The 24783-nt window shown below is 44.3% G+C and overlaps 1 protein-coding gene and 1 pseudogene across 3 annotated transcripts; one reads left to right on the forward strand and one right to left on the reverse strand.

Annotated features, from left to right (window-relative positions):
• Nucleotides 1-472: 472 nt before the first annotated feature.
• Nucleotides 473-7367, reverse strand: GNPDA1 (glucosamine-6-phosphate deaminase 1). 3 transcript variants are annotated; one of them, XM_090020902.1, is made up of 7 exons: nt 7217-7367; nt 6315-6444; nt 5618-5719; nt 3387-3569; nt 2714-2898; nt 2019-2193; nt 473-789 (listed from the first exon to the last, which is right to left on the reverse strand). In XM_090020902.1, exons 2-7 carry the CDS (start codon nt 6436-6438, stop codon nt 692-694), a joined length of 867 nt encoding a protein of 288 aa, XP_089877028.1. In that variant the 5' UTR covers nt 6439-6444; nt 7217-7367; the 3' UTR covers nt 473-691. The 3 variants fall into 3 exon arrangements, with proteins under 3 accessions (XP_089877028.1, XP_089877029.1, XP_089877031.1); XM_090020903.1 differs by lacking the exon at nt 7217-7367 and adding an exon at nt 6740-7210; XM_090020905.1 differs by lacking the exon at nt 7217-7367 and adding an exon at nt 6565-6721.
• A 1792-nt stretch (nt 7368-9159) lies between these two features.
• Nucleotides 9160-10003, forward strand: LOC149856254 (histone H4-like; annotated as a pseudogene).
• Nucleotides 10004-24783: the final 14780 nt, after the last annotated feature.

Consider the following 24783-nt stretch of genomic DNA (forward strand, 5'->3'; position numbering starts at 1 on the left):
TGGGACATTATAATGTTGGGATTTAGTGTTTGTGTGTTTTAAACTCTACCCATAAAACAGTAGTAGTTGTTACAGATATAAGTAAGTTATTATTTACCTATTCAGTAACTACTACTTAGCAAGATGATTTGAGAGCCAGTTTGTCAGGGTTTTTGCTTTACTGAGGAAAAAAGGAAACCCAAAGCGTCCAATCCCTCCCAGGAGTAGGACTTATTAGTAAAAACTAAACAGGTGCATGTTTTGAGGAAGGTTACTTACTGGCAGCCTCCAGCAGGGGCCAGTACAAATTCACTGAGGTCAGGAAGAAGCATTATGGGAAAATTTAAAAAAAAGGCAGTGATAGACTTATTTAATTTACATAATCAGCTTTTTGCATATCTTCATATTTGATATGAGAGATGCCCTATTTAGTTGCTATATAGATTAATACCTTGTTCACAACTGACTCTCTCATTAGAGAATTAAGTTAGTATTGGAAATTGCTAGTACGCAATACAGAGGGTCCAGTCATGTGCTTAATAAAATGCCATATAGTCAGCATCCATCTGCCTAGCAGGAGATGGGGGAAAAGCAAGTACACCTTTTTTTTTTGTTAATTTAAGAGCCAACATGAGTGTGTGTAGCAACTCCTCCTGCCCCCCAGCTGGTGTCCCAGAGAAGAGCCTGTTGGTGTGCCCTGGATCACAAGAAACTAATCACTGTATGGCTTCTTAGACTGGCTTCTTTCTGCTCCTGTCTCCTTCATACTATATAGGGGCTCCACTAGTTTGTTATGAACAAGCATTAAACCTGGCACATAAAATAAAAGGAAACATTTAGTATGGGTAAAATGCATTGAATTAAGGCACGTTGGTGAAAATACAGCCATTACTAAAATTGTATTCCTGCCCCCATGCACCTTTCTAAGCAATAAACCAAAAAAAACCTTTATTGGGAAGTCTTAGCAATGGGAATTACCAGCTTCATATTTTAAAAATTCTGCACTAATGTGGCACTTTCTACCACAGGCAGAAAAAAAACCCAAAAACAGGTGGCATTTCATTCAAATAACTAAGCCGGGTTGATTGGTCTTGCTTATGGTTTCTAAGCAGCACCACTTGTTCTCATATACTAGCCCAGCACTAGGGTTCAAAACACTAAAGTGGAACATTTAAAGTGTTCCTCTGACGATTTTAGTTCACTTTAAAAAGTAAACACGGAACACAAGATTTATCTGACGGCTTCTTCCTCAAAAGGAGAACCTATTCAGCAGGAAAGATTTTCTAATGCACAGGCAGCAGAAGGAAGTGGGGGCTAACAGGGCCTAGCCCCCACCACAAACACAGGGCAGTAGTAGGGCTGCAAGGCAGCCTGGCCATGGGCTTCTGGCAGCTGCAGCAAAGGTGGGGAGGGGTGCATGCACAGCGAAGGAAGAAGGGCTGAGGCTGCATGACAGGGGCAGAGCACAGGACTGAGCTGCAAGTGGCTCGTCCAGGGGAAATTTGACTTCTGCTGCCATGCACACCACGGGGGAGGGGCAGGGTGCACACCCCCAGATCTGCATTGGATGGGCTGCAGCTGCGAGGGCTGCTTCATGAGGTGGGGCTGGGTTATGTTGCATTCTGGGTGGGCAGCAGTTCCTCTGGAGGGGACCTACGGGGGGGCTGCAGCCACCTCAAATTTTGCCATAGCCCCTGTAAAACCTCCCCCCCACCCCAGCAACACTGCCACCACTTGTGGCCTGACCCAGCCCCCTGCTGGGAAGAGCCCAGCACAGAGTCTAGCACAGGCAGAAGCAGGGGCTTGGGTGATTGAGTCCTGCCTGTGCCCCGCTCCCCCTCTCACTACTGGGGCTCAATCTGCACCCCTCCGACCCTTCCCCCTCCCTCCTATACCCCCACAAATTTACCTGCTTGGGGGAGGCCATGTGCATGCTCAGCTCCCCAAATAACTTCTTCTCCCTTTGCCTGTGGCAAAACGTGCCACTTAAACATTTAAAAGCTAGCCGAAGAGACAGCTCCATCTGGCCAATTACTCACCTTTAAAGTATTTCACTGTTTTAACTTTGAGTTCTAGCGTGGCATCCTCATCACACACAAAGACAGTGTTGGGATGCTGCTGAAAGGCTGAGACTGTCCACATGTGGTTCACCCCCTCCTCAATGGCTTTGTAGAGAGCAAAGGCTTTATGGGCTCCCGTGATCAGAATCATCACCTGAATTCCAAGACACAGGAGTTCTTTTGTTAGGCTCCGCAACATACAGGTGAAAGAACACACAGCTGTGTGCATCTGCATTCAAAACATAGTAGATGCATATGTCAGCTGGGGCAAGAATAATTTTTTTGTTATCCCTGCTTCATTTGCCTCAGAGAAACCATGGCCTGCCTCACCATTTTAGAATTAATGGATCTGGTCCTTTGAACTCCTGGTTTTTATGCAAGAACAAGCTGGGGGTATGACCTAACCATTATGAGGTACAGATATACCAATACATTCAAAACACCCACCGTCCCCTGGCTCACATGCTTTGCTAGTAGAGCACTAGGTGAGTTAGTTCTCACACTGTTTTGTGAGCTTCTCAACTGGGAGGTCCTAGAGGATGTTCTTAGTGCAGCTGTATTGAATGGCTACATTAAAGTAAGTGTTAAGACAAAGAATAACTTTGGGCAGAGCTCGGCTATCAGGAAATATTGCTGCTTGAGGACACTATATTAAGCGACTATTTTTATCCAACCTCTTTGGCATCCATGACTGTGCCTACTCCAACTGTCAGAGCCATTGTGGGGACTTTGGAGAGGTCTCCATCAAAAAATCTTGCATTAGCCAATATGGTGTCCATAGCCAGTGTCTTCACTCTGGTCCTGGATACCAGACTTGAGCCAGGCTCATTGAAGGCAATATGGCCATCTGGGCCAATACCTGTGTTAGAAACAGTTTAAAAAGCTAGGTCACTGGTTTAAACACTTACAGTAGGAAGCAGAATCCACCTCAATCTTATTAGAAAGACATTAATACTTGTAGATATACAAGAAAGGAGCACATTCACCATAAAAAGCTTAGAAAAAAATTAAGGGCAGAATTCCCATGCAAGACAGGAGGGGCAGAACCAGACTCCCGCACATTTGAGGGGCAATAAAAGTAATGAGAAAGTTAGTTGTCAAAGGCAAGCTGACTGTAGCAAGATTTCTGTTAGTTTCCACTGTCCCAGCACCCTGTTCCCAGTAATAAGAGGGAATGGAAATAGGTAACGTACTGTTAGTGGAGAGGTGGACGTACAACTTGACTTCCTAGGAGCCTAGTAAGTTGCTTTAAAAAAGGAATTCCCCAGAGAGCTAACTAGAACTATGGTAGAAGCAGGCTGCATTCCCTCCAACTAGTAAGGATTCATTATTCCTTCAGATTTTCACCTCCAATAAACAATCTGATCCCTCCAGCTGCTTTAATTTTTCCCTCAAAAGCGTCACACTCTGCTTGTAGGTCAGCTGCATTTCCATCCAGGATGTGGGTATTTTCTGGAGAGATGTCAATATGCTTGAAAAAGTTATTCCACATAAAGGAGTGATAACTTTCTGGGTGATCCCTTGGAAGACCTAGAGAACAGAGATGTTTGTTATTCGTATATTACAGTTGTGTCTGCAGACCCCAATCAAGACAGGTGCCATAACTGGATACTGTACAATCCAAAGTCCCAATCCTGCAGGCTGTTCTGCATTGGCAGTTAGTTGCGTCCATTTAAAAGCTCTGTGACCTCTGTGCCCTGTATGGAGCAGTTTCCAGGATTGAGACCTGAAAGTGGCAAATAAGTGAAGATGGGAGAGGTATATACATCTATGCTGTAAGAAAGGTACCTAACTATGCATGGACTTGCAGTGTTTTTGATTACAAACAAGATGCCAGCTACTTCTTCTCTTTCTCACTCTTTCATGGGCTTCTTGCATTTCCTTGAGTTTTGCATTAAAAATAATGCATGGTTCAAATAAGATCCCACTGCTAGGGAGAGCCAAATCATTCTTGTGCTTTGGTTGGGGTATTATACTATCATGGAACAGCTTCTTCTCCAAAAAAGCAGATGCACAAGTGTAACTGGTTATTTTCTTTACAGCTGTGCGCTAAACTAGCATGAGTAAGAGACTTTTACCACTATGCCAAAAGCCTGGGAAGCAATGACTAAGAGACTAGCTAGTCTGATTTTTTGAGACTCCCCTGAGAGTTAAAGACTTCCTATATAGGCTGCTTATGGGGCTATAGGCTGCTTTGTTGAAGACTGCTCATACAAAAATATGCAGGTTCTTTAAGTACTCAAACCAGGAATTGTGGCCTTGTCTAACTGCTTTTGCACAAAGAGCAGCCACAGCGTACATATTTAGCACTCATACTAGCTACCTCAATAACCAGAGTATCTGTCCAATGGTCTCTGCATGCTGCATACAAGAAGTGGGTATTGCACCACAACCTCATAAACAAGGCAATCCCTATCTAGCAAAACAGGAGCCTATCAGTAAGTCTAAAGGACATTCTAGCTGGAGGCCCTGCCTTTCTCAATCAATTACTAATTACAATATTTCTTCCGAGCTAGCAAAATAGCAAGAAAGTTGCACCAGCTTTTATTTCCCTGACTGGAAGAAATCAGGACTAAAACAAGGATGTGCAGAATGGAACACCTTTTGAAAGCAGCATTTTGGAAAGGATTCCTTTATTGACATAGCAAGATTTAAAGCTATGGTGGCCCACATATTTGGAGGAAAATGGTGCAGTTTGTTAATTTGTACTACTCGTATTCTGTGCTCTTGTTTCTGTTGTCATCAGGTGCTTCGCCGTACCCAGGTTGTGCTGAAACTCACACAAAACAAACAAGCATATCCAACAGATACAACAGACAGTAACTTAATGGCCTTTTAGTATATTCTATATAGCTCCAATTACATTAACACTTAGATGAGGTGGTTTAGATGGGAATGATCCCACCTTGACCAGATGGCCTCCTGAGGTCCCCATCAGCCATATTTTCTATCTGTAGCCTGTAGTGATGAGTGCTTATACAGCCTCCCTATCTGAATGTTTATAGCTGTATTGTGCAAGTTTCAGGATCAGCAAATCAGAGAATCCTATTGAAGAAGGTATTCTTTGCTACAGTGAATAGCAGCAGCAGTGGACATCTTCAGTATCTCTGAAAGACAGGCTATGGGAGATGATTTACAAGTTAAGCAATAGTGAAGAGTGGTAATTGTAGCTGTGATGGTCCAGAAGTTGTGCGAGACAAGGACTACTTCGGGCGATAGCTTTTACTGGACAAACTAGGTCCATGCCCAGGGTAGCTGCCCTGATTGCCCTGCACTGGTTATGGCACTGCTATTAGCAAGTTACAGAGTTCAGACAGCAAGGTGTGACAAGGCAAAGTCAGCCAGGTGGCTGCCAAGAAACCAACTCAAAGGGACACTGTGCTTATTTCCCTCCTCTCTAGATTATCTGCCACTGCTTTTTCTACAAAGAGTTTAACAGTGTAGTAAATGAAACAAGCCAGAAATATCTACATTTCATCTATCGCAAAGTTGGGGGGAGGGGGAGACAAAGCAGGGAAAAAAGGTTGCTTGTGCCCTTCCCTGCACCCTGGCCCCATGTCATGGAATTGGTGACTCACCTACATATTCATCCATATTAAAGGTTTTCACATACTTGAAGGACAGGTCTCCATTCTTGTAATATTCAATCAGCTTTTTGTAGCACCCTAATGGGGTGCTTCCTAGGATAGATACAAGGACAAATCAAAATAAAGGAATTAATGTTTCCACAGTGCCAAGGGCCACCCAGTTGTTTAAAACTGATCAGTAATTCAGTTCTGTAGAGGGTTTCATTACTAAAGACCGAGCTCTTTTATTGCAGAACACTGGCCCTCTCTTGCACAAACACACAGTGCAAATTCATCTGTTCAAAATCCTGCTCGGAGCAGAACCTCGCTGAGGAGCAGCAGACTCAGTGCACTTCACTGAGCTTTGCAAGTAAACACACAAAATCATATTGCCTCTAGGTCTCAGACTGGTTGCAGGGGAGGAATCAGTATTCATCTACTTCCCAGGGAGAAAGTGAAGTTGTCAGTGTCTGACCAAAGCTGCTCTTAAGATGATAACATTTACTGCTGAGTGTAAAAGAAACGAGAAGCAACTATGCGTACCAATCTGCACCTTTAGCTCCCAAGTATCCCACGGGCAGCATGAGTGACTAGTTCTTCTGATTCCGAGTCCCCAAAAACTATGCGACTGGCTCATACGTTCATCAGTGCTAAAACAAGTTTGCAAGTTGAAGAGAGTCCATATTGTTCCCTCTACTTCTGGTCTTACCTGTCGGAAGTCCAAGAGTGAAGTATTTGTCTGGACCAGGGCTAAACTGAACGATTCGATTCCTAATGAACTTTGCAGCCCACTCGCTGGTCTGTCCATAGTTTTCCAGAATGATGAGTTTCATGGTCACCTGTGCGTTTGAATAAGGAAACTGTAACGCGATTCAGTTCTGCGTTGACAAAGGTACCAAGAACTTGATATAACCCTGGCCAGTTTTTTTGCACAGTCACATTCTTGTTCCACCTCTTACCACAAGACGTGCCAGCGGGAACGATCCAAGGTGGACGCGTTATCTGTATTCAACTGTGAAATAATCAGCAAACGACTCTAAGCCCACCAGGCAGGTACCGAAACTACCAAGGGAAGCAACACGAATAGACACAGTGCTTTAAAAGCGCCGGGCAACAAACAGAGCACGGGCTCACCGGGTGATTTGTGCAGGGCGGTGGCAAGTGAGACGTGGGAGATGAATCCGTCGTTCCCCTCCTAAGACCAGAGGAGTTGCAGGGTCCGTGCCTTGGCAAGGGCTCTGTCCTCTGGCAGGGTCACAGGCGTTCAGGGCTGGAAAGGACCTTGTGCAATCAGGTCCAGCCCCCTGCTCTGCGCAGGAGAGACCGCTGGGGTCTGCCCCCACTCCGCCTCCAAGGTCCCTGCACAGGGGAGGAGCAGGCCTCGCCTGCCCTGCGAGATGATCAGCGCGGGCTAGCAGCGAAGCCCGGCTGGGACACGAGACAGGTCGCGCCTGGCAGCCTGCAGTGCGAGGCCTGAGGAGAGCGCCAGGGGCCAAGTCTAGCTCCACTTCCCTCCCGGCCTGCTGCAAGGCCGGGCCGAACCGGGTCCCCAGCGGGGCGGCGGGAAACCGCAGCACCGGAACAAGCCCTGGGGCACCCGCACCCCCTTACCTGCGCTCGCTCCACCCCGGTCACGTGACCGTCCCGGCTGAGTCGGCAGCGGGGCCCGCCCCGCCCCGCACAGGGAGCCCTGCCCGCGGCCCAGCGCCTCACGGGGAAGCTGCGCGCGCAAACCCCAGCGGGTTTGGGGCCTACTGCCAGCTCCCTGTTCAGGGCGCCGGGCGTCATGCGCAGGCGGACAAGGCTCTTTGGGTAAAGCTGGCGTCTTTCATTAGACCAGCGGCAGTTGTTGGGAAGATGTTTCTTTGCAGCTTTCGGGTGTATGTGTAACAACTACCGGTCTCCCCTTCACAATGTAACCGATGGACCTCGACTCTGCTGACCCCCAGACCTATTTCTACCGCTTTTACACGACAATTTTGGTGCTCGCCGACAGCAGTGGTGCACACAAGCACAGGGCACTCCCATAATGAGGATGGCGACTGCAGAAACGCGTGTCGCAGACAAGGAGCGAGGGGCACAGATCCACACTGGAGATTATTTTGGTGCATGTCCCTTGCACAGCTACTGCCAGCTTCTGCCTCACCGATCGCATAAGAGTGAATTTACCTCACCCATAACCAATTTTGGGTATAAAAAGGGTCATTGCATAAGAGTGAATCCGCACATAAAGAACCTGCATAAAGTGAGGGAAACCTGTGTTTGAGTTGGTCTAATAAAAGATGATCAGATTTGCCCTTGTCTACCTATGTCCTTAGACCAGCGAGGCTACAACATAACACCCCATGCTTCATACATGATATTTTTTACATTTTTACTACTAAATATACTTTTCTGATGAAATGCTCGTTCTTCAGCACATCTCATTCGTTCCGAGCCACCTTTAATTGTGTCACGATGAGCTTTGAAAAAGGACCTGGGAATAAAGGAACAAACTCCAGCCAAGGGCAAGGAGAGTGGTGGGAGGGCTGGGGGACAGGGCTGGTGAGGAGAGGCTAAGGGAGCCAGGCTCATTTAGGCCGGAGAAGAGAGGGCTGGGAGCAGGTTGAATAACAGCCTTCAGGTATTGGAAGGGGCTCCCAAAGATGCTGGAGGGAGACTGGTCTCAGCTGGGGTAGATGACAGGACCAGGAGCAGTGGACTCAAGTTGCAGCCAGGGAAGTTAGGTAGCAGGAAAAGCTTTCTCACTAGGGGGATAGTAAAGCACTGGCCCAGGTTACGCAGAGAAATGGTGGCATCTCCGTCCTTGGAGGTTTCTAAGATCCTGACTAGACAAAGCCTCAGCTGGGCTGACTTTAGCAAGGCTTTTGATACCGTCTCCCACAGCAGTCTTGCAGGCAAGCTGAGGAAGTATGGGTTGGATGACTGGGCTGTAAGGTGGATAGGAAGCTGGCTGGAGTGTTGGGCTCAATGGGTGATCAATGTCCAGCTGGCAGCCAGTATCAAGTGCAGTGCCCCAGGGGTCGGTCCTGGGGCTGGTTTTGTTCAATTTCTTCATCAACAACCTGGAAGATGGTATAGAGTGCGCCCTCAGCTGGTTTGCAGGTGACACCAACCTGGGAGGAGTAGTAGATACACTGGAGGGTAGGGCTAGGATTCAGAGTGACCTAGACAAATTGGAGGCCTGGACCAAAGGAAGTCTCAGGAGGTCCAGCAAGGACAAGTGTAAAGTCTGCACTTAGGACAGAACAATCCCATGCACCAGTACAGGCTGGGGACTGACTGGCTAAGCAGCAGCTCTACAGAAAAGGACCTGAGGGCTGCAGAGGATGATAAGCTGAACATGAGCCACCAGTGTGCCCTTGTTGCCAAGAAAGCTAACGGCGTACTGAGCTGCACTGGTAGGAGTGTTGCCAGCAGATTGAGGGAAGTGATTCTTCCCCTCTATGCAGCACTGGTGAGGCCACATCTGGAGCACTGTATCCAGTTTTGGGCCGCCCCACTACAGAAAGGATGTGGACAAGTTGGAGCGAGTCCAGCAGAGAGCACCAAAAATGGTTCGGGGGCTGGGGTACATGAATTATGAGAAGAGGGTGAGGAAACAGGGTTTATTTAGTTTGCAGAAGAAAAGACTGAGAGGGGATTTAATAGCAGCCTTCAAGTACCTGAAGGGGGGTTCAAAAGAGGATAGAGCTGGTCTGTTCTCAGTGGTGGCAGATGACAGAATAAGGAGCAAGGGTCTCAAGTTGCAGCAAAAGAGGGTTAAGTTGGATATTAGGAAAAACTTTCCCACTAGGGGGGTGGTGAAGCACTGGAACAGGTTGCCTAGAGAGGTGATGGAAGCTCCATCCTTGGAGGGTAAGACTCCAACTAGGCAAAGCCTTGGGTGGGATGATCTAGCTGGGGATGGTCCTGCTTTGAGCAGGTGGTTGGACTACATGTGAGCTCCTGAGGTCCTTTCCAGCCCTCATTTTCTGTGTGTCAATGACTGTCTGTCTGTAGTTGGTCCTTCTCCGCCTATGTGAGAACATGAGAACTGCCATGAACTAGGCCAGACCCTCAGTCCATCTTGCCCAGTATCAGACTCTAAAGAACTTGGCTGAAGATGGCTGTGGAAAGGGCAGGAAGGGGCTGGGGAAAGGAGGCACCAAGAAGCACTGCAAAGTGATACACTATCCAGAGCATTGCCAAGCCTGACACCTGTCACCAGGCCTGCCAAGGGGACGTGAAGTGCATCTCAGGGCTCATCTATGAGGAGACCCATGGGGTGCTGAAAGTTTTCCTAGAGAATGACACCCGTGATGCCGTCACTACACCAAGCACATCAAGAGCAAGACCATGGACGTGGTGTATGCCCTGAAGCACCAGGGGTACACCGTGTACAGATTGGGTGGTTAAGTCTCACACAAGAAACCTCGAATCGCTGTTGAACCCCAAGGCTGGTGTCACACAGAGGCAGAGGGTGGATGCTGAAGGGGAGAGTGAACTGGATATGACGGGTTTTTACCCCACTGTTCCTCTCCCACTTGCAGCTTCCAGCATTTAAGGTTTAGGAAGTTCTAATTCAGAGTCCGTATCTCGAACTCCCATGACCAATAGCTACTGATATCCCTTTCCTCCAAGAATTCATCCAATCCCTTTTTGAATCTAGCTAAACTATCAGCTTCCGTCACAGCTGGTGGCAATGAGCGCCACACTTTAATGAGGCACTGTGTGAAAAAGAACTTAATTTTGTTAGTTTGAAACTCAGGACCTGCTCGTTTCATTTTGTGACCCCCTAGTTCTTATACTGTGAGAGGGAGTAAATAATTAATCCCCATTTACTTACTCTTCACTGTTTATTATTTTGGAAACCTTTATCATGTCCCCCCCTCAAGCATCTATTTTCTGAACTGAATAGACCTGGGCTCTTTAGTCTCTCTCTCCTCCTGCGGAAGCCCCTCCATACAAATAATCATCCTTGTTGCCCTTCTCTGGATTTTCTCTAGGTTTTCTGTCTCCTTTGTGAGGTGATGGAACCAGAACTGGCCATAGTACTAATGGGTGGATGCACCTTGGATTTATAAAGGGGCATAATGATCCTTTCATTTGGTCAGAGCTGACTGGAAAGTCCTCCTGCTATATGGTAACCCTGGCCCCCAGCCCTTCAAATGAAGCAGAGTGTATTACATCCCAGGCCAGTACCTGAAGTGCTCATGTGGAGTCTTCTCTCTCTTCCCCACCTCTTTCATCTCAACCACAAATATCTTTCCAGCAGCTCTGTGAAATCAATATGTCTCAGACCAAGCAGCTCAAAGAGGCTGACCAGGTCCCATTTCTAGGTGCCTGTGTGAGAAAATGATTTGGGGGTAAGGGATGTGGCCTTCTTTGATGGTGATGGTTGCGTGTTTATGGTCACAATCTAACCATGAACTGTACCCTCAAAAAAAAAATGCAAATAATATAAATGTTTTGTCCCAAGCTTGATGTAATCCATTATAACAACTCTGAGGGGTATTTGGGGCAGCACATCAAAGCTCTACTCATGCTGTTATCCTGATACTGGGATCAGGATGGGTCGCTACTAGTATTATGAATATGGTGTAAGAAATATGCTCAGCGCTTCAGAAGGATGTGCTCACTAACTGAAGAACTTTCAGTAGATGGTGTTTGGGGCAGAGCGAGGCCTCAGTTTAAACGGTTGTGCTTCAGGAAGCAATGGGAGGCTCAGAGACTGGGATGCAAAGATATTTAGTTACTAAAGCTTTCTGACATCTCCTTTGGTGTAAACTGTGGAGTCCTGGGTAGACTTTGACTGAGTGAAGTCCTTCTCTACCTGAATTCACCCTGCAGATCCCTTTTGCTGTTGTGTATCACTGCTAAATGTTGTTCGATAACTGCAGTGCTTCTTCCTCAGGGTGATTGCCTTCCAGGGGTGTGTCAATGTGATACCAACAGATTCCTCAAACGAAAGAAATCCTCTTTCAAAAGAAAAAAAGGCACTTCAGCTTGACATAAGATTGTGTTACCCTTTATATCTTTTTACAGTTACATTTTATTTTAACTTGCAATAATCATGTAACATGTCTTTTATTCCTGTCCCTACTTTAAAGGCACTTATCTTTGTCCCATACAAATATTTCCTTGATATTCCATCCACAAACCCAGAGACTTGAGTGTTCAAAAATGTCCTCCCCCATGTGAGTATGCAGGTTTTGAAATTGCAGCCTTTGCAAAATTATATCTTTTTTCCTCTGCATTTGGCTCAAGGAGCTAGTAGCCTTTTTACAGTGAACTGAAAAGAGAGGTACTTTGAACCAGTCAGAATAAATGTCCAAATCATCCCCCTGAGTTCCTCCTATTAGGTCAATTACATGCACTTTTCAGTTTTGTGGCAAAGAGTGGCTGTGACAAGTTTCAGTTTAGAGCAAACTTTCAAAGCTCAGTTACAAACCCTTGTGTGACAAATCTGGGGATATAACAAAAGTGCTGACACAACTGAAACTGCAATGGCTAAAATGAAATTATTCAAGCAGTTAATCTCACACTGCTGGCACTCACTAAGTTACCTTGTCATTGGAAAAATGTATGATATTTTCTTTTTTTTTTAAATTGCTCGTGAACTCTTCACTTCTTTCTCAAAAGCCATACTATGATCTTTGATATGAAAACCAGGTAAAGAAACAATTCTATCACAGTAATTCAATTACAATTACAAAGTAAATCAATTCATGACCCAAAAGTGTATTGCAAGAATATATGAAAGGGTCACAAACAAGCTTTAAAAATGGATTCTCCTTTAAAGGAGAAAGATGGAGAAACCAGTTCCAGCCTGTGAAGGGTTGCTTGGGGCCCCCCCATGCCCTACCCACCCCACATACCCACCCTCCGCCCCACACGTGGGTCGGGTCTGGCCACTGATGTTTACGAATGGGCCCTGGTAGAAAAAAGGTTGTGAACCACTGCTTTAAAGTACACTTCCCCTCTTCCTTTGGGAGGTTGTTCCTAAGGACAAAAAGTTAGATGCAGAACTTACCAAAAGTGATAGCGAACCTCTGTTCTTGCAAACATTTATGCATGTGCTTAGCTGTGTTCACATGATTAGTCTCCTGGAAAATTTGCAGCGTCGGGATTTATAGTAGTAGGAGTAATTTTAGTTTCAGTTCTCTCTGAAATTATATTAACTAGGATGTTAAAGGTATATTAAAAAATCAAGGGAAATGGTGAAACTGGAGAGATGTTTTATGTTTTATTACATTCCTCTTTAGAAAATCATGATTTCAAGCTATTTTAGAAATATACTAAAGGACCAAAGCTTTTTTGGAACCAGTGACATTTCTTCCTCTATTAAAAGACCAACAAGACCTACATTTTCTTTATCCTTTCCCCTCCACTGCTTTTTTTAGAGGGTATATTTCATTGTGATGGTCTGTCTGACTCAGCTGTTCAGCAATTGTATGGTATCTCAGCAACCAAGCCTTTTGTCAAGTGAAGCCAGGAGCAGTGTCTCAGGGGCAGGAACAAACAGTTTTCTTCTCTTGAATACACTTGCTCCAACTCGTTTTTCTGAAAGCACTGTGAAGTGACTTACTTCATGAGATTAGATGTTATTCTTGGGATCTGATCTGCTCTTCCCTAAAGCTACTTGATAATTATTATAAGTTCTTCATACTTTCATATGTCTAATAAATTAACAGGAAATTAGTGACATCATACTGTTGCATATTAAATGCAACCTCATTTTGCCCAGCCCAGACTTGCTTCTTCTCAGTTCTCTCATATTAAGTAAATAGCTTTTATTTTTAGTACTCTGAACAGTAAACCTCAAGCTTGACAGGGGCTATGAGTGTTATTCCAGTGCAAATAACAGGTTTGCATAGTGCCTGATTTCAGGGAGATCTTTTGATATAACTCAGCTGACTTGTTCCTGCTCTTAACCAGAATGATGGGGGTCTGGTTGCAGGGTTTTTCTCAGTTAAAATACAATATACTTACTCACAGTGTACCTTCTAGAGCCATTTGGCATAGTTTGCAGTTAGGCTTTGAGCTGCTATACATTTTGTATAAAAAGTGTGTGGTTTACAGCTTGTGTTCTGTGACTTTCATACTGTAAGTAAAACTTCAGGAAATGTAAGCACAACCAAACATGGGCCTGCCTTAAGACTTCATATTACTCATTGAGGTCAGTAGATAGTATTTGCACTGCTTGACAGGGACAGCAGGGGACAATAGAGAGGCCACAAGAAAACAGAGTAGGTCACTGATTCTCAACCAGGGTGCCCCAGCCTGTGTTACTGGGTGTACAAACATGGTTCACAAGATGAACCCAGAGATTTCAAGTAAGAATCCATAGTGTTAGAAACCTTCTGACCTGTTGTGGTTTTCCTGATTTTTTTTGCAACAAAATAATTGCTCTATTTCTTTTCTGTAAACAAAAAACAGTGAAAAATAAGAGCTGGCACTCTCTGAGGGGTGCCTCGAGTCTATTTAGGGGTGCCTTGACCCGAAGAAGAGCTCCCTGGAGTCTAAAAAGGTTTAGAATCACTTTTTCTTGTTCAGTGCACAGATGCTGTTATAAGGGGTGCAGTAGAAATGTTTTTAGTAGATGTAGACCGTTATGCCTCACTGTGACAGCAACTATTTTTGTGCCCTCCCAAATCACACATAAAGTTGATGCCTGGGGCTACTGCCCTGGTAGTGCTCCCCTCTTAGTTGCTGCTGCATCAATAGATAACCAAGGGTTGAGGAGGAGACAGATTCTGGCCTGATTCAGCTTCCTGGCCATATGCTTCTAGTTACCTCCATTTCTAACATGCTGTGTTCGCAGAAATGGATGCTATTCCAATGATGCATCTCAGCAGGGCTTCTCTTTTCTGCATTGTTATTATGAAATAATGCATGATGTGCCTGCTTAGAGTCGATTGTGTGTGTTGGGTGTAATGCTTTTCCATTAGACAGACGCCAGACCTCAGAAGCAGAACGTTAGACTCTGGAGAACTAAATTTCCTCTCTAGATTTAATGTCTGGCTGTTCTAACCTCCTCCCCATTTCAGTTATTTTAGTCCTTTCACGTGGCTCATAAACAAGCAGGAGGCAGGCAAATTCATTACTCCAAGCAAACTGATAAACAGGGATCCTGGTTTTCTGTGATTTAAAAAAACCCCAATTTTTGGTTAAAAATAATAACCCCAAATCCACATTTTTCCGCAATTTAAATGAAACACCAATGTGTGTGTGTGTGTGTGTGTGTGTGTGTGTGTGTATAGTGGTATTTCATTTTAATCCTGGAAAAAATGTGGATTTGGGGGTTACTTATTTTTAACTGAAAATTGGGGATTTTTTTAAATCAGAGCAAACCAGGTTCCCTGCTGATAAATCAGTATATGTGCAACTTCTCAGTCTCTGTTTCCAAGAGCATACAAGGAGCATACAAGGTTTGCCTGTCAAAGGAGTCTGCTAGCAATTCTCCAGAGCCTTCCGAGTTTACATGAAATTGTTTCCCAATTAATTTGAACTGAGATATATACTGCTCAGTATGTTATCTCCACTTTGCAGATATGTAAACTGAGACCCAGAGAGAAGGAGCACAGGACTCTGGGGCCTAGAGGCAGTTCACTAGAGGTATAGAGCTGCTTTAGGGTTGTGTGAATGAGGCTCATCAAAACACTGGCTAGGAAGGGTGAACTAAATCAGCTGAAGGCCCCTTCCTCAGGGCTGGTTTAAACTTCAAGCACAATGGAGATTTAAAAACAAGAGCAATGCAGCTCAGACCACTTGGTCACAACCATTGGTGAAACCCTTTGCAGCTTTCAGCAAGCGACCAGGGACAGAGAGACAAAGGCCTCACTTGCATTTAATACCCCTGCTGCAGCTTCCTTGCACCTGCATCATCCCCCATATCCATGGTACAGGAGCATGGGCTAGGCTCTTGTACAATTTGGGATGCTGGGAACTGGGTGAGAGTGGGGCACTTCTACATCTTGTTGCAAACATTTCGCATTCCAGCTTGTCGGAGACATCAGGCACTGCAGCGTTTCATGTTGAAGATGAAAAGGAATACATTCGCATAGGAACCTGCAGACATAGATAGTTCTTTAACATGTAAATGCCTGTAGTGTTAGGTACAAAACTTCAAGCCAGTGCTGTGGGCACTGTCTGGGCAATGACAGATAAGCTGTCCCGCCCCACCTGCATGCTGCCTCTTACCTAGTGAAATGTAGATGTAATGGCCAATACATCTGCCAGGCTCTGCATGACAAATCTTGTCATCTTTTAACTTTCACCGTTGCACCAGTTTAATGATGTACCTGTCAATTTCCAAGAATCCCTAGGCTCAGGTTACCATGCATTACTGCATAGGAGCTGAGACCTGGGACCAGCTCTTTTCAGTTCTCAATTACTGCCCCCAAAGTGCTGAACTGAGAGAGCAGTGGTGATTTTTAGGTCAGCTAGTTCTGGTTGACTAGTCAGAAAGAAGAGTCTTCAGTCTCTGGTTACTCTTTTTAGATATTCCTCATCTGAAGGAAAATCCAGCACGTTTCTGCTTCGTCAGGATCAGTAATAAGAAATATCATTTACTGAGGCACACATGCAAGTCCTTGTGTGCAAAGGCCAATTGATGAATAGCCCTTACAATAACAATGTACAGGAACCTCTAGACTGCAGCTAACCCTCATCAGATCTCACATCTCATGCCGTTACTATGGCAGCGTGGTGAGGTCTCTGAGATTTCTAAAAAGCAAATAGAGAGGACACAGGCGGCATAAGAATCAATTGGGAGAGAGACAGCATAGGCCCCTTGTGTGGAAGCAGCTGGCTTACCCTTTCCCCTGTGGCTAGATCACTGTCAAGTTCTTGGTGGTTGCCGAGATCTATAGCTGCACAGTCTTTTGTTACACTGCCCCCCTTGCTCCTCTCAGGTGCGGTTAATGGGACACTGCTGTGCTTGAAGACTGATCTCACTTTATCCAGGCAAAAGGCAAGACTAGGATGAACAGACCTAGCGCAGAGTACTGAACTGGAATTTGCCAAGGACACCTGGGGCAACTCCTCGAGTCCCACAAAAAATGTTCTGAGTACTTCCTAATGGTTATGACTGACCACATGCTTACAGCAGACATTTTGACTACTGTACTTTACAGTGCAGTGGCAATGGGCGGCTCCAGTGAAAAGCAAAGCAGGAGGGAAAAAAATCCCCATCAAGGGAGTCAGGCACGTACATCTGTTATGACGGCTGCCCAGCTCTCTCCACCTCTCCTGCTCCCATATACCATGTACGACTGAATGATGTATGTTAAATAAGATTCACAGCTGGGATGCGCTATATTTTTATTTATAATGCAATATGTTTGCAGTTATAATTGTTTATGTGTTTCATTATGTTCCTATATTGTTGACAATGATTTAAATATTAAACAAATTGACTGTACCTGCATGAGCTGATTTTCCTTCTTTGCTCAGCTACCAGATGGCGGGGAGCAAACAGCCCTACTTCTCAGAGCAGCTGAATTTTAAACAAGTGATTCTAATAAGCTGTGAATTTTTCTTTCTCTTGGTGTTGTCTTCAGCAGCACTGAGACCAGGATCCTCCCCTGGAGGAGCTGCTGGAGAAGGGGGGGGGGGGAGGGGTGTTTGTTGTTTACCTGGGTTGAATTTTGTGATGTAATTACTGTAAAACCAACAGCCATGGTGGCCCTTTTTCAGATCTCTTAGTCGAGATAGCTTCTTTCACATTTACCATCTGTCACTGCGCTCTACTCTGGCATGACCCACTTCCCTTCTCAAGCCTGGTTTTAAAAAAAGAACAAAAGTGCCTACAGCAGAAGAATAATGAAGGAGAACACAGAACTACTTCACTCTAAGAGCCTGATTCACTGCCTGGCTTTTGCCAACAGAGCCTGGGTGCCAGTCTTGGGCAACAGTGACAGATACAGCAGGCATAACCTCTGCTACATCCAGAGCTCAGACATTAGGCATTATTATTGCTTTAGTTTGTTAACTGACCTTCATTATCACAGTATCTGAATGCTGCACAAATGCTGATGAATTTGTTTGCATGACATTAGGTGTCTTGCCTGAGGTTATAAGGGGAAATTGTGGCAGAGCCAGAAAACAAACCCAGATCTTCCTAGTCTACAGTGCCTTAATCACATAACTATCTTTCCTTCCAACATTTTCCCACTATACAAATAACAACACTCAGTAGCCTTGCCAGGGCAGGCAATGAAATTCACTAGTTTGATCCAACATATGGCCAGCATTTATACCCTGTTCTGTGCCGGCACTGGCTACATTTCCTAATCCTTCAAAATACCATCTGGGTACTGCTGAGTGGCACCAGACACAAAACTTTCAAGATGCACATCTCACAGAGTCAGTGATCCACACTCAGCAATTCAGCTCATATAATAATTTGTCTTTCAACAGCTTCTGATAATAATAACAAAAAAAAAGTAAAACAGAAGAAATATTTTTCTCTTGGACTACAACTTTTTCCTCAGGGGCGACATTTAAACTGCCTAGGAGTCATAAGCAGTTCACAAGCTGTGGTTTGGCCACCTCTGCTCTGCGCTGAAATGTTCATTGTGCAGCTTTCATAGTACTGAGACAGTTAAAATAGCACAATCCATTAGTGTGAATGCAGTTTGTACAGGTATATAGGTACTTCAGCCTGGGAAAGTTAGGCCTGTGTAAGAAGTACAAATAATTCTACTAAGGTGCATTTACACTGGTGGGACTTTGTCCCCTCCACAAGCCCCTCTCCCCTTCAAACTAAATCACATGTCTGTGATTAGAGACATGGCTATTCCAGTACACCATATGGCGATGTTGCTACGGTGCTGTGCTGTAGTACTTCTTTTTTGGAAGTGCTAAAGCATGGTGCAATATGGGCGGGTACTGTGCTGTGCATATGGTGCACAGATAAAATATTCTGCTATGTCACCATAGTGGTGCACTGTATTCAGGGAGTGCCCCACTATGGCGATGTAGCTGACAATCACGTGTAGATACACGTGATCACTATGTTGCTGTAGCATTCTGTACAGCAATGTAGCACATCTTTATGTTGCCATAGGGCAACATGTAGACATGCCCTAATAATACTAACATTTATGGTACCCTGTGGCACCCTTGAAATGATGTCAAGGTACCCCAGCATGCCATGGTAACTTGTTTGAGAATCACTGGCTTAGACCTTTATAAAGGAGTTGTGAGAACTGCTTTTTAGCTTTCTTCCCTGGTTGGCTACAGGGACATTAAAGCCACTACTTCTTAAGATATGTAAGCCCTTATTCTGCCCCAGTTGAAGTCAATGAGTGACTACAGTGAGAGTAGAAAAATACTCACAATACTTCCTTCCTTGCCATCTTGGCACCACTGATACTCTCATCTCCCCTCTTCCTCACTAGTTCAGGGCTTACTGAGCCTTAATTACATGCACAAATTAACAATGGACAGTACAATGTATGAGTTATAAGTCAATACGAGATTGTGCTTGCTAATGCCTCAGTTGTGTAAGTCTTTCTCATTATAGCAAATCAGCCTCTCCAGCATTGACAGAGTGGCTTTTATTATGACAATTTAGAACTGAAAACAGTGAGAAAAGCAGTGAAATCTAAAATATGTCCCAATAATCCTGCGCCAGTATCTACCATCCTGGGAAGCCTGCTCTCCACCAAAGTTCATGAGGCATAAAAGTGGCTTCTTTTCCGGGTGGTGTAATGGAACAGCAGACCAGTAGGCCAAACATGTTCGTAGGAGTTACAATGTAATGTACTTAAGAGAATGGCAAGAAGTTGGAGGTCCAGTTAGGCCATGTTATTTGTGAAACAATTAGGGTTCATGCCTTACTGAACAGCCTTGTGATCTCCTCTGATTCTTTGTTTTTCTGCACCAAGTGTGGGCAGGAGAGAATCAGCAAGACCTGAACCAATATAGTAACTTAGCCTCAGAATAATCTTATAGTTTACTGTGCTGATTTAAAACTATGCACCAACAGAAAGTTATTCTATGGTACTGAGTCAAAGAGGCCAAGATACTGAACAGCATCAGAAATCCGTACTGGCCATTATTAAATATTCCTTGATATCGGTTTAATCTGAATTAGTTGCCAATTAGAACTGATGGCCAAGGAGTGTGTTGAGGTTGGCTACAAGTGACAGCTATTCTGTACTTTTACATTTTTCTTTCTGTACTTTTTGACAGTAGAACAAATTTTCCTCATCAGTTTTCTTTGGAGCAACATACCTGATGGTACGTTAACCATCTTTTATTAGTTCACCCCAAATATTTTCAGGCTTGATCATAGGGTTTTAATTGGATGCGACTGAGGTCTCAGATAGAATAGGAATAAGAGAATCAGCCTTTACAATACCAGAGTTGTTCACCGGAGAATTAATAATGTAGCTGCCTTTGGAACATTATCAAACCCTAAGCAGATTGGAAAATATCATTGTTGATTTTTTTACCTCTACTTCCTAATGTCAAAACCAGAGACAGCTTTGTTTTTTCTGCCTTTGTCTTTCAATATATGACACCTTATGCAGAAATTATAGTTCAGAGCTTTGTGTGGCAGTAATAAACCCCAGTCTCAATAAGTAAACAAACATAAGCACCTCATCTAAGGCAGAGCCATGCACAGCTATTCTGTTTGTTAATTCTGTTTTCTTTGGCTGTTGTGCTACAAGGGATCCTTTGCCATGGTGTCTGTTGGAAAGAACGTCTTTTCATTACATTTAATTTATTTCAAGGATCCATAGCCAGAGAAAAGAGTGACTGTGGTTATTTTACCATGCAACCATTATTTACATCACATTATGTATTAGAAGACATTAAACCCTTGTAAGTCTACGTTTTGGTTTACTGTCTTATGAAACCCAAGAAAGGACAGAATTTTTCATTTTAATTCTAAACAAACACATCCGGGCTAGGATACTGTGTTGCATTTCATTGCATAGGGAAGTTTATGGCCTTGGAAAAGAGGCATTATGGAGATTTCTCCAAACCCTGTTGTTATTTTGTACTTTGCCTTCTTTGTGCTGTGGTAGTACCTGGGAGCTCCCTTAAGTTAGCAACGGCAATGTCAAGCAAAGAGCATGCCGCTACAAGACTGTAGACAACATGTGGATATAAAAAGAGATATCCTAATCAGCCTGCAGTAGCAATGACCACAGCGTTCTGTGCTGAGCTTTTGTGCGCACCGCAGCCGAGGGGAGTTTCCATGGATTCCAGTCAGCTTTGGATTGGCCCCGTACCAAAGTTTCACTCTGGCAACCTGAACGTGATGGCAACTGTCTGTTTCACTGTTTTTTTTAGACTACCGCATGCTCTGTATTTGCATGTGGTTGAGCTACAAGGAACCAACCTCTCAAATATTAAGTCTTGTATAGATCTAGAGTATATGAACATTTTGTCTTGGCTTCTTTCTAGAAAGTGTCACATATCACTGAAAGGGTAGTGGTTTGTTTTTAACTATAAGAGATATGATTTCAGATGTAATTTATGATTTTAAACTCATAATAATTTGGCCATATTACATATATTGCTTAAGTCATTCATTATGAAGCTTAGCTTAAATAACCCTCTTGGTAAAGTTTGCAGTAATGTTTTGTTTTATTTACTCCCCAGAGTTCAGTAGTTATTTACTTAATTAAAGTGAAAGCTTTTTTTTTTTCTGGTTCTGATAAATAAGCGGGTGTTTAAAGACTGTTACAATTTTAGATGACTCTGCAGTTCTATTATACAGTACTTAACTTTTTCATAACACATGATACACAAAAGCCTAAAAAGACTAAAAAATGTTTTTTTAAAAGTGAAAGTTTTTTTGTCTTTTAGATGAAAAGACATTTTAAAGAGTGGAAAACAAGCAGAGACACAGTGGTAAAGTGACTTGCCTAAAGCCATAGGGGAAATCAATTCAGAACCAGTCATATATTCTAATCACAACATCTTCCCTCCTTAGCCACCTAGTTCTCTACCTGAGCAAGCAAATTAAACAAGCAGGAAGCAGCTGTGATGTGGCTTTCCAGCGTGCTCAAAGATGCCCTAGAACCAATGGGCTGTTCACAATTTTTCAGGACACTGCTCAGTATCATTTCTGGACAACTGTACAGATTGCTGCTTCTGTTAGTCTCTGAGATGTCAAAGTCAATCAGTCGGTAGCTAACTGTCACTGTGGATAAGGCTATACTTAGGGGTATAATCCCATCTTGGTGCACAAGTAAATCCATGCATGTCACCGTGAGACTGTCTTAAGTGGAAACTGAATCTTGCAGAAAGGTGAAACCAGGCAGTATGGGGGCTCCCAGCTGCTGGACTTCTGGAGGCACTGACTCTGCTATAGACTCATATTGTGATCTTAGTTAAGTCACTTGGTCAAGTTTTCTATGTATCAGTTTCCCTACTAATTAAATTGGAAAAGCTTAATTATTACGGTCAAAGCCTCAGATCTAAACTCTTTTAATGCTTTAGTTCAACAAGTCTGAATATCCCAGCAGGACTGATTCAGCCTTCCTTCTTTTGTAAGCAGATATGTTTAGATGTTGTCTGCAGTATGGCTTTTTGTATCAGTCCACCCACACTGATGTAGGTAAACTGACGCAAAACCTGAGCAAAGATGTACTGCATCAATGTAAACTGGGTCTTACATTGGCATAGTTATATAATTGCAAAAAACTCTTAACGCAAAACAAGCCTGTAACTCCATGTGGTCTCCTAGGAGTGGGTCTTTTGGATGAGGCTGAATCTGAGATACCATCTGCTCCATGTGGATATTAAAGATCTCATGGCACTTTCTGCAGAAGTTGGCCAACATTTCTGTTCAGCCATCACTGTAGTGCAGTATGGTGCCTGCCTCTTGTCAGCTTGTGGTGATATACAAACTGAAGTAACATGCATATGTGTGCATAACAGCACTACCAATGGATGTGGTTGTATCAGTTTAGTTACAAGTGTAGTTAAAGCTCTAAGAAAACTGGGCATAGACCAGACTGAAGGACCAAGAGGCAGCTGTCTTGAAATGTGTCCCTCTTGGATGTTAACCCTATTCTGCTATTAGCCTTCTGAGATTTCATATGAACACCTGCTCCGTGTCCGCCACCCGTGAGCCAGGGCTCCTACACTTTGTTTCACTTTATTATTATTTTTGACTGCTCTGGCAACATGAAAGTACTTTCCGAAAGCTTTGCCTAGCCATACGTAGGAGAGTGCTATAGGAGGGGTGGCTAGCCTGCGACACACGTGCCACAAATGACACAAGGTGGATCAGGGAGGGAGCAGGGAGAACGGTGGTTGATAGGGAAGGAGCAGAAAGCAGATCAGAACACAGGGCAGGAGAAGGGGATTGGAGTGGAGTGGGACATGGGGAGGGAGTGGGCCTTACCTTGGGGCAAGTCTGCCTGAAAGGTTGCCCCTCACTGCTCTAACACAGATGGTTCCCCTAACTACCTGCATACAGTTGCTGGATGGAGTCTCTACCACATACCACGCAGCATGTCCTAGTGCATATTTATATCTGAGTGTTTCGTAACACGCATGTCCTTAGCACCACTGCCATAACAGTTTTAGGGACAAAACTGCTCTGGAGTCTAGTCTTCAAGTGAAATTGAATAATTAACACCTGCATGTAATATCATTTTCAAAGTGGAGAAGGTGGAATTTGATGTAGTTTATTGTTTTATTTCAGATAAAACCTTAAGAACTGATTTCCCTCTCTGCTCTGTGCATATCTTACAGTCCACTGTTCATTTTGTAGGTCTTAGGGTTTGCTTGACGTTCCTGCACAAAATTTCCCTTCCTCCTGCATTTTTATGGCATCCTATGTATCTTCTCCGTTTCCCTCCGTCCCAGAGACCACTGAAGTTTAGTATAAAAAAGCTCGTTCCTGTGAGGAACAAGATAAATCAGTAGGCACAGAACCAACCTGAAATTTCAAATCCCCGGGGCTACACGTTCACATTAGATCTTGACACCATGTAGTTAGATTGGGGCACTAGTTTAGGATTTGTAGGACCCCCGGGTCAAATTTTTTCTGCTTGCCACATACTTCCTGTGTGACCTTGGGCTACACAAAAGGTGAATGCAGTTCTGGGATGTAGTAGTAGAGTCGTTCAATGCAAGACATGGGAGGTGATAGTGCTTCTCTGCTTGGCATTGGTTAGGCCTCATTGTGTGCAGTTTTGGGCTCCACATTTCAAAAAGAACACGAAGATGTTAGGTGGGGTCTAGAAGTGGGCAACAAAAATGATAAAGGGCTTGGAAGACAAGTCATACGAGGAGAGGTTGAAGAAAGTAGGCATGTTCAGCTTGCAGGAAAGGAGCTTAAGAGATGCTAGAAGTCTTTGAATATCTGAAGGGCTGCCATAAAGGAAGGAAAACACCTTTTCTGTCTTGCTGCGGAGACCAGGATGCAGACCAATGGCTTGAAATTGCAGCAAAGTAGGTTTAGATTGGATATAAGGGAACATTTCTTCACTGTTAGAACAGGGGGGCAGGGGAACAAACTGCTTAGGAAAGTTGTGGACTCTCCATTGTTGGAGGTATTTAAGAAGCAGTTGGACAAGCATTGGTCAGGGATATCAGAGTAGCAATTCCTGTGCTCTGCTAGGGGCATCTCCCATACTTCTGGGCTTTGGTGGGTGCCACATGGGTCCAGGAAGGAATGGGTTTCCCCTTCTACTACTGCATCTATTAGGGTGTTTTTCTTATTATGCCTCCCTCAGAAGCATTGGAGGCTGGTTGCAGCTAAGGCTGGCTGGGCTGTATCAATGGTCCTGCTGGGACTTGAATCTCAGAGGTTCGTGCCCTTCTGAGTCGATCACCACACGTGGGGTCAGAAGGAAGTTTATCTCATGGTCAAACTGGTACGGACTGGGGGGGGTTGCCTTCCTCTATAGCTGGCTGCCAATTGACTCCAGTGGTGCCAAAACCTCAACCAAATGGTGGCCCATTATGAGGTAAAGCGTCTTGTCCTTCAAGCAGGAAAGAAAGGAAGGGAAAGGAAAGAAATCAGGCTGGGACTCTTAGGCAGGGCGGCCATCACAGAGGACGTTCCAGTTTCGTATCGATAGAGGACAGAGTAGCAGAAAGCCGGATGCCTTTACGCCCTCTATGTTTCTCTTCAAGAACCAACCAATTGTCTTCAAGAGAAACACAGAGGACATCAAGGCATCTGGTTTCATATCAACAGAGGACAACCAGAC

The sequence above is a fragment of the Crocodylus siamensis genome, chromosome 10 (genome assembly GCF_052110815.1).
Source record: "Crocodylus siamensis isolate JL-2025a chromosome 10, ASM5211081v1, whole genome shotgun sequence".
Taxonomy (NCBI): domain Eukaryota; kingdom Metazoa; phylum Chordata; order Crocodylia; family Crocodylidae; genus Crocodylus; species Crocodylus siamensis.